This window comes from Pelecanus crispus, chromosome 7 (assembly GCF_030463565.1).
Source record: "Pelecanus crispus isolate bPelCri1 chromosome 7, bPelCri1.pri, whole genome shotgun sequence".
In the NCBI taxonomy this organism is placed as follows: Eukaryota; Metazoa; Chordata; class Aves; order Pelecaniformes; family Pelecanidae; genus Pelecanus; species Pelecanus crispus.
Window position 1 is genome coordinate 49,028,676 of NC_134649.1, and position 8,865 is coordinate 49,037,540.

The following is an 8,865-nucleotide window of genomic DNA, read 5'->3' on the forward strand; positions in this document are numbered from 1 at the left end:
GGCGAGGTGGGACGGCAGGAGCCGGCTCCTCGGGCCTCCGCCTCGGCCCCCGCGGGTGGGTGCGTGTAGCGGGGGCGGCCTGGGGCCCTGCCGTGGAAGGGGGCTTGTCCCTGCGGCGACTGAGGGGTTGCCGGGGAAGGGGGGAGAGGGAGGAGAGCGGGGTGCGTGCGGCCGGGCTGAGGCCTTGCATGGCGGTTTCTTCCCCAGATGTGGGCTGAAGGGTTGCGAATACCCTGCAGAGCCGGGCTGCGGCTGTTCCCGCCGCTCCGGCTGCGGCACCGAGCGCCGGCCGCCATGAAGCTGCAGTCCCCCCAGTTCCAGGCCCTCTTCACGCCGGGGCTCCGCAGCGTGGCAGGTGAGTACGGCCCGGCCCGGCCCCGGGAGGGCTCTGGGCCTGGGCATCCCGCAGCCCCAAAAGTGTCCCCGCTTCTTGTGGCGTGAGGAGAACCAAAAAGGCGGCCTGGAGAGGCAGGGCGGTGGGTGCAGGCTTTGCGCCTTGCGTTCTGTCAGCTCCGTAGGCGCAGCCCTGGGTCCCCTTTGAGGGGCTTTTGTGGCCCGGCCGCGGGTGCTAAAAAGCAGCCTTGGGTGGCTGCTGTGTTTTGGGAGGGGTGTGCTGCCTTTCAGCTCTACCCGCTGTAACTTTAAAATGACTCGGAGGACGTGCCTGGAGAGGAGGGGGCTGCGGGGGGACCTTAGTGCGGCCTTGCAGTGCTGAAAGGGGGCCGATAGGAAAGACAGGGACAATCTTTTTAGCAAGGCCTGTTGTGACAGGACAAGGAGTAATGGATTTAAACTAAAGAAGAATAGATTTAGACTGGATATAAGGAAGAAATTGTTTACAGTGAGGGTGGTGAAGCACTGGAAGGGGTTGCCCAGAGAGGCGGTGGAGGCCCCATCCCTGGAACCATCCCAGGCCAGGCTGGCCGGGGCTCTGAGCACCCTGCTCTGGTTAAAGCTGTCCCTGTCGCTGCAGGGGCTGGGCTGGGGGAGCTCTGAAGGGCCCTTCCCACCCAAACCATTCTGTGATTCTATGACACGGGGGAGCTCGGTTTTCATCAGCTGCCGTGGGCTGTTGTTCCTGAAGAAACGTGGGTTCACGGTTCCCTGTGCTCTGCCATGAGTAAACTAAGCGCTTTCTTCCCCTTGTTGGCTGCTAACTGCTGGAAATGTTCCACATCCCAGAGTCCCCCAGCATCAATCAGCGACCTGTTAATATTTAGGTTATCGGAAATGCCCCGCAAAACTATATCAGAAATGACTGGGGAAATGCCTGTGGGTGGTCAGCTGCATACCTAATTTGTACGCTTTGCACGAAGCTGTCAGGTACGCACGTACTTGCTGCTTACTGTATATCTAAGTATGCATTCCCACATCTGTGATCTTAATTTGTGAAAAGGTAGGTTTATGGCTGACAGTCTGCAAAAATGTATCAGAAATGACTGGGAAAAGACCTGTGGGTGCTCAGCTGTGTACCTAATTTGTGCACTTTGCACGAAGCTGTCAGGTACGTACATACTTGCTGCTTACTGTATATCTGAGTATGTATTCCCATATCTGTGATCTTAATTTGTGAAAAGGTAGGTTATGGCTGACAGTGTGCTATGGGTTTTTTTTATATTTATTGCCTTTCCTTCCCAGAGTTGTTTGAGAAGAAGAACTATGAGCTGAGAATAGCAGGAGGTGCTGTGAGGGATTTACTAAGCGGAATGACACCACAAGATATAGATTTTGCCACTACAGCTACGCCAGCAGAGATGAAGGATATGTTCACATCTGCTGGTGTTCGTCTGATCAATAACAAAGGAGAAAAACATGGAACCATTACTGCCAGGGTTGGTTTCTGTTTTGACTTGGATCTTTTCTAACTGTATCTGGATGTGCAGCGTATCCAATAGAAAACTGGTAGCATGCTCCTTCTTTGTTAAAGAATCACAGTAAGAGTTTAAATGAGACCCTGCTCTTCGTTTGTAGGGTTCAGTTAATTACCATGTTTTAATGCATGTTACCTCCGTATAACCCGTTCACGCTGCCGTGTCATCACCAGAAAAGATAATGGAGGCTGCCCAACGTGTTCAGATAATGGGGGGAAGTTGATCCTAGTGTCTCCTGCTCCTGATTTCCCCAGTCTTGCTTCTTCTACCTTGCTCATTCCTCTGTCTCCTATTCTATCTTCTGCAGGAAGATTTCTGCAGGCTATCTAGAAAATGAGTAATGCAAGGTTTATTTTCAGGTGTTTGTATTTCTTGATTGTCTGCTCTGTATGGAAACGGGGTACATGTTGGTTTGCATGTATCCAGCTTGAGCACTAACTGTATACAAACGTGAGGCTGAAAAAATGTACAGCTTTTACATTTACATTCGTGATTGTGTTGAAGTAACAATGTCTGTGGGATTTTCAGCTCCATGAACAGAATTTTGAAATTACTACTCTTAGAATAGATGTTGTCACCGATGGACGACATGCAGAGGTTGAATTCACCACTGACTGGGAAAAGGATGCTGAAAGGAGGGATCTGACTGTCAATTCCATGTTTTTAGGTAAGTTCTTTCAAAAGCAAATATTTAGATGAAACCCTGCTTTTCAAATTAAGCCAGCAAATTCTCTCAGTCTGTTTCAATTTTGTTTGTTTGTACTGCTGTCAGCTGAAAGGTCTGTACAAATATGTCAGATGATCTGACGAACCAGGTCAAATCACACAACTTCTCTTCTGTATTTTCGAATGAGAGTGTTTAATTGTGCCAGCCATGTTTGTAAATTCGTATTCTCCTTGTCCCTTCTTTTTCTAGGTTTGGATGGGATGCTGTATGATTTTTTTAATGGATATGAAGACTTGAAAAACAAGAAAATTAGATTTGTAGGAAAGGCAAGTGAGAGAATACAGGAAGATTATTTACGAATCCTGAGATACTTCAGGTACTAGGTTTTGCCTTCCCTAGATAAAGAAATGAAGTAGGCATTGTAGAAACTTTTAAGAAATATGCAAAAAGGGATCAGTGATGTAAAAAGAGTTGTAATTGTCATATTGTTAAGCTTCCTCTAGTATTACAAGTTAGAATATTTAACACTGTCATGACATTGATTCTCTGAATAGCAGTAATAAATGGAATAATTATTCTCAATCTAACATACAGAGGTTTTATTTGGGCAGGTTTTATGGAAGAATCGCAGAAAAACCTGGTGATCATGAACCTAGTACACTGCAAGCAATTAAAGAAAATGCCAAGGGTTTGGCTGGAATATCAGGAGAAAGGATTTGGGTGGAACTGAAAAAAATTCTTCTGGGAAACCATGTCAATCATTTGGTTCGACTTATGTATGAGCTGGATATTGCCCAATACATAGGTAAAGTGAAGTGAAGGTTGATTTCCTATTCCTATATCATATACAAACAGAACTGCAGCATGGCAAAGTGAGATAAAACTTTTTACCCAGAAAGAAATCAGATTTCCCTCCCCTCCTCTGTTAACGTCCACATTTCTTACTAACACTCTTGCGCTTTTTTGTGTGTACCCCTTTAGGACTACCACTTGATGGAAGTTTAGAGGAATTTGACAGAGTCACTAAAAATATTCAAAATCTGTGTCCAAAACCAATGACTATTCTGACGTCATTGTTCAAGGTGAAGGATGATGTCACAACCCTTGATCTGAGGCTGAAAATCTCAAAAGAAGAAAAAAACCTTGGCCTTTTTTTAGTGAAGCACCGGCAAGAGTTAACCAAAGCTATGGGTCCGGAACCACTTAGACCGTATCAGGACTTCATAATGGATGTAAGCGTATTTCATATTGCTTTATTGTGTTCTTCATAGTGAACTGAATTTCTGTTTTTACAGAGTAGCAGAGTGACAAGGCCCTTTCTTCCCACTAGCCATTAAAGGGTCAAGTAAGAGCCATTTCTTCGGCAGGCTTGTTTATTGGTCTTGGGCAAATTTTTGCCAGGTTTTTAAAAACCATGATATTTTCACCGGAAAGATGGGATGTACTGACAAAAAGCATTGGCCAAATTTGGATTGCTTCCAGCGTAATATCGTCACAGTAACTGGAAGAATATCTTTCTGTATTATTGGTACCGGTTCCAGTTAAGGAAGGTGGGGTTGGTTTGGTTGGTTGGTTTTCCCCTTTGTTTTTCCTCTAGAGAGGGGACCAGAAATTCACGAGAGCTATTGCAAACGTCCTGGCATGTCTCTGCAACATAAAGCAGAAGCTTTGGTATAAAAAGATTCTTTTCCTTTAGTAGAGTTTAGCTTTGCAAGAGGATAAATAGCAGACATTTCTACTTGGGTTCAAAAGCTTTTTTTTCTTTCGCATCCAAGAAACTGAGGCTTAAAATTAATTTTTTATAAATTATTTCAAACAAACAAACAAACAAACAAATCCCACCATATTTTTAGCAGTTCCAAGCACCTTGTGTTCCGTAGCAACTTTTTGACTGGATTTAAAAGCCTACCTTTCAGTCAGGCTGAAAAATGCCGTATTCAGCCATCTGAAACAAGTTTCCTGTGAACATACCTGGGGACTGACAGTTTGCTGTACTGTCCCAGCTGATCTCCCCTCCTGCATTAAAACATGACACTCCAGCTTTTTTACGTGAAATTCAACCCCTTGAGTTGTGTACCTAAAGCCGGTGCCATTCCTGGAGCATCGATACGTGCTCTTCGTGAGGAGTGCTGTTAAGTAGGCAACCTTTGCCGTTCTTCCACAGCAAAGTTCAAGTAATTTTCAGGTGAAGTTCTGCGCTTTTGTTGCAGAACCTGAGGCTGAAGGCGAGAGATAGCAGTCTCCGCAGCGAGGCCTGTCTCCCACAGGAAAGGTAGTAGCTCCTCTCCAGTTGGAGGTTGAAGGTAGTTCAGAGCTATTACCTGGAATTCAAGAAGTCTCCAAGGATCTCCCAGAGCCTCCAAGTTAGGACTGAGTTTTAAAACTTGTGAGGCAGAAGAGATCCTGGCTCTCATAGTTTCAACGCGTCCAGATGTTGCCTAATAAGATGTCATGGGAATAAGCAACGTTGAGCACAGTTTGAGCTGTTTTCTACTGTTTCATAGTGAATCCTCTCTTTTCTTTTTTTTTTTTTTTTCTTTTAGTCTAGGGAAGCTAATACAAATTCCAAGATCTGTGAGCTTCTAAAATACCAAGGAGAAGAACATCTTTTAAGAGAAATGCAGCAGTGGACTGTTCCTTCTTTTCCTGTTAGTGGCCATGATTTAAGAAAAATGGGTGTGTCTTCTGGAAAAGAAATTGGAACAGCGTTACAGCAGTTACGGGATGAATGGAAGAAGAGTGGATACCACATGGATAAAGAAGAACTGTTAAGTTGCCTGAAGAAGTTGTAAAATAGAATAATGGTAGAGAGCTCCGCGCCCTGCTCTAAGTGTAACTGAGATACCAGTAAATAATTATGTCAGCATTGTCACAGCCAATATAGCATTTGTCATATTTAAGACCTTCAGGCAGCACGATTCTCCTGTTACTAATTTGTAATTTCTGCAAGAAGTTTAATTTTGTAGTAATGTAAAATGGTATTTGCCAAATTCCACAGTCTCTACCTCTTTTTGTTGTATTTTAATGATAAATATTCAACCACTTTATCTTGCCCCTGGGGCATTAGAGGTGACACCAGGATTTTTCTCATTCTGACTTTGCTACATCTAAAAAAAACCCAGAAAAAAACCACAAAAAAGTGTTTTTGTCTTTAGATAAAATCATGGGGGATTTTGTGCCTAGGAGCGTGACAAAGTGTCTGGAACTAACAAGCTCTAAATCTTTTTGTAGTTAAAGCTAGATGCCAGATTGAAATACTCACTCCAGCAGTTCCCAAACAGTCTTACCATGTAAAAGAAGTCTGTTTTCTTAAAAGATATTTCTTTTCCATAATTCCAGAATCAATTTTAGATTAAAAGGATGACTTAGCTGAGTCGGTATCATGAACTTCTCGTCTCTTCAGTAGTTTTTCGGTAACTTGTTTATCACCGAGTTACTAAATCCGTAGAAAACTGGCAAAGGGTTCTCCAGTAGGTTTTCAACTTTTAAACTCCCAACATCTTTCCCTGTAACTCGCAGCAGCGGGACCCAGAGACACTCACCTCCTCTCGGAGTTGCAGGCATTCTGTTTAGCTCAGGTTGGATTATTTTGGGAAGAAGTCTGAACTCCTAGCACACCAGGATCTTCCCTGTGTTGCTTCTGTGTTAATTATCCTTCATGTTCCTTCTGCCTGAACAGACCCACGTTAAAAATGTGCTCTGAATTCAGTTCGAAAGGAGATTCCAAAGAATTTATCCCTTCAAAATCAACAAAGAAATAATAACATTTTGGAAAATATGACAAGTAAAGGGGTTTGACTCGTAGTTAAAACGGATGGGGGAAGGAAGCCTAGAGAAGGAGAGAGTTGTTTGTGTGTAGTACCAGATAACTCGTAGTGGGTTCTAGGAAGCGTTTGTCGTCTCTGGGAGCAGCAGCCAGCAAGTAATCGTAGAATCACAGAATCGTTTAGGTTGGAAAAGCCCTTTAAGATCATCCAGTCCAACCATTAACCTACACTACCAAGTCCACCACTAAACCAGTTAAGGGGAGAGTAATAATTTCATGTTTCCTGGCTTGGTGGCTGGATTATTTTTAATGGAAGTAAAAACTGGGAATCATTAAGATTGGAAAGGAACTCTAAGATCATCAGTCCAACAACGCTGCAGAAGATGGGTTTTGGAAGCGGTGCTGTTCCTGGCTGCTCTTAATGAACGTGCGTTACCATCCCCGCCTTCTTAAAAAACAAAAAAGCCCCCAGCTGTAGCCCAGAGCACTTCTTGTGTGTATAAATTTTATTGCAGGTTTAAGTTTTCCTACAAAGCCACGCTAACTAATAACTTTGCATTTTGTTTTCCTCAGATTTAATTTTGCAGCACTAGATGGCAGTAACACCGGAGCAGTGCCACAAAAAAATCCACGTTTTATGCTTCCGTACAGTTAACGTTCCAGCTGCTTTTTTTTTTTTTTTTTCCCCCTCCTAGGAAGTCAGTTACTTTAAATCAATTACTCTGAAGGTACTTAGGAACTTTGGGAAGACAAGCCAGGGAACAAAAAAAGTCCCATTTTTCTCTGTTAATAAGGCAAATCTCTTAATGTGACAGTGTTCGATTTCATTACATAATTAAATTGAAGCCGCCTTGTGCCATTTATTGAACTACTGAAATCCTGGGAGGGAGGCAAGTATAAAATTTAGTACCGTAGTAGACTCTTGTAAAGAACACAAAACTGCAACTTTTAAGGCAATTTCTGTGGAGGTGGTAAAATAGGAGTAACTATACTTTGTTACCCAAAATTGTTGTCAGGGTCAAACTCCGCTTGGAGGGAGGATTTTTAAGGACACGCGCTTGAAACTTTGACAATCTCCAGCGCTTGTGAAAAACAGCGCAAGCAGATCATTCTGAAAGCATCTTAATTAAAGAGTCCTGCCTTGAATTCAGCGTAGTCAGCACGTTTGCTCCCGTAGCTCGTTTAAAAATCGCGTTACGCTTGAGGTTTGCAGTTGGTCTGGCGAGCGTCTCTGGTTTACTGTATTTCACAGACATTAAACCCTTTTAAAAAATGAAACTGCGCTAAATCAATAGCGTATTTTAAGCAAGAAGTGCCAGCTTGAGTTCTGGAAAAATGAAGTGTTTGGATAAAGACTGGCGTACGAACTATTTAAATATCGAATTGGGCGGTAAGAGGGGAAGCGGTTTGCCACATACATGGTCAGGTAGAGTACTCTTCTCCAATGGACTACTTGACTAATTAAATGGTATTTGCAGTGTGTTTTAATTAATGTTACGCAGCAGAAAAAAACCCGCCTGGCTTTGCTGGTTGGTAGCTGTTCCCAGCTGGCCGGCATGCCGGCCCTTTCCCAACCCGGCTGCCAGGATTGATGCCGAGTCCATCCCTCTTCAGGTTTGTTGGAAAATGAGTAAAAGACGCGCGCGTGCTGCACGCCTGCTCGTCCTTGGGGGGACGTACCCCAAAGGTTTGTGAAGCAGAACGAAACGAACGCTTTTCCCTGTGGGCGAAGCTACTTTGCCTTCAAATGGGAGCAGCCGGAGGGGAACGCAGCCCCCGCGCCAAGCAAAGCACCCCTGGGGGCCCAGGGCCCCTGGGAATGTCGGGGCTCCCGGCGCTGCCCCAGGAGGAAGCGCTGGCGAGGGCGGAAGGGTGAGGAGCGCCGGCGGCGTGGGGGGTTTCACCGTGCTCGCAAGACGTAGTGAGGCGTGGAAGTGATGGAGAGGCCGGATTGGCTTGGCTATACGTGTATACATCTATATACATCTATAGGCATGCCCCTATTGTACACACACACACGCACAGACCTACAGATATGCTCTAGCATTCTATGGCTCCTGAACTTTATCTGGATATATAAAGAAATAAAAATATACTATATTCTAAGAAATAATATAGTAAAATACATTATGCATATATGATAATATAATAAATAAGCTATTATAAGAACACATAATAATTAAAATATGTATATTATGATATATAACATACATTAAATAAAATATACAATACACTATAATATAACTTACATTTTTATATATAAAAATCTATGGCTCCTAAACATTTTATGTGTATCTGTATCAAATATATACTATAATAAATATATGTAAATTTATAAACTACATAAAAGGTTTGTTATGATTATATATTTTATTATTACATATTACTTGTTCTATTAAATATATAATATGCATATTATACCTTTTTATATATTATTTATTAGAATATACCTTATAGTTGGTTTATTTATTTCCATTTAGTTTAGGAGCCATTGAGAGCACGTGCACGAGTGTGTGTATATATAGATTAAAAAAAATATATATATCATCATTGGGTGTTGA

At 43.0% G+C, this 8,865-nt stretch overlaps 1 protein-coding gene across 1 annotated transcript; it reads left to right on the forward strand.

Moving 5' to 3' along the window:
• The first annotated feature begins 207 nt into the window (after nt 1-207).
• Nucleotides 208-5,812, forward strand: TRNT1 (tRNA nucleotidyl transferase 1). The gene is made up of 7 exons (XM_075714021.1): nt 208-355; nt 1,639-1,832; nt 2,400-2,538; nt 2,788-2,914; nt 3,150-3,343; nt 3,520-3,770; nt 5,082-5,812. Exons 1-7 carry the CDS (start codon nt 208-210, stop codon nt 5,328-5,330), a joined length of 1,302 nt encoding a protein of 433 aa, XP_075570136.1. The 3' UTR covers nt 5,331-5,812.
• Nucleotides 5,813-8,865: the final 3,053 nt, after the last annotated feature.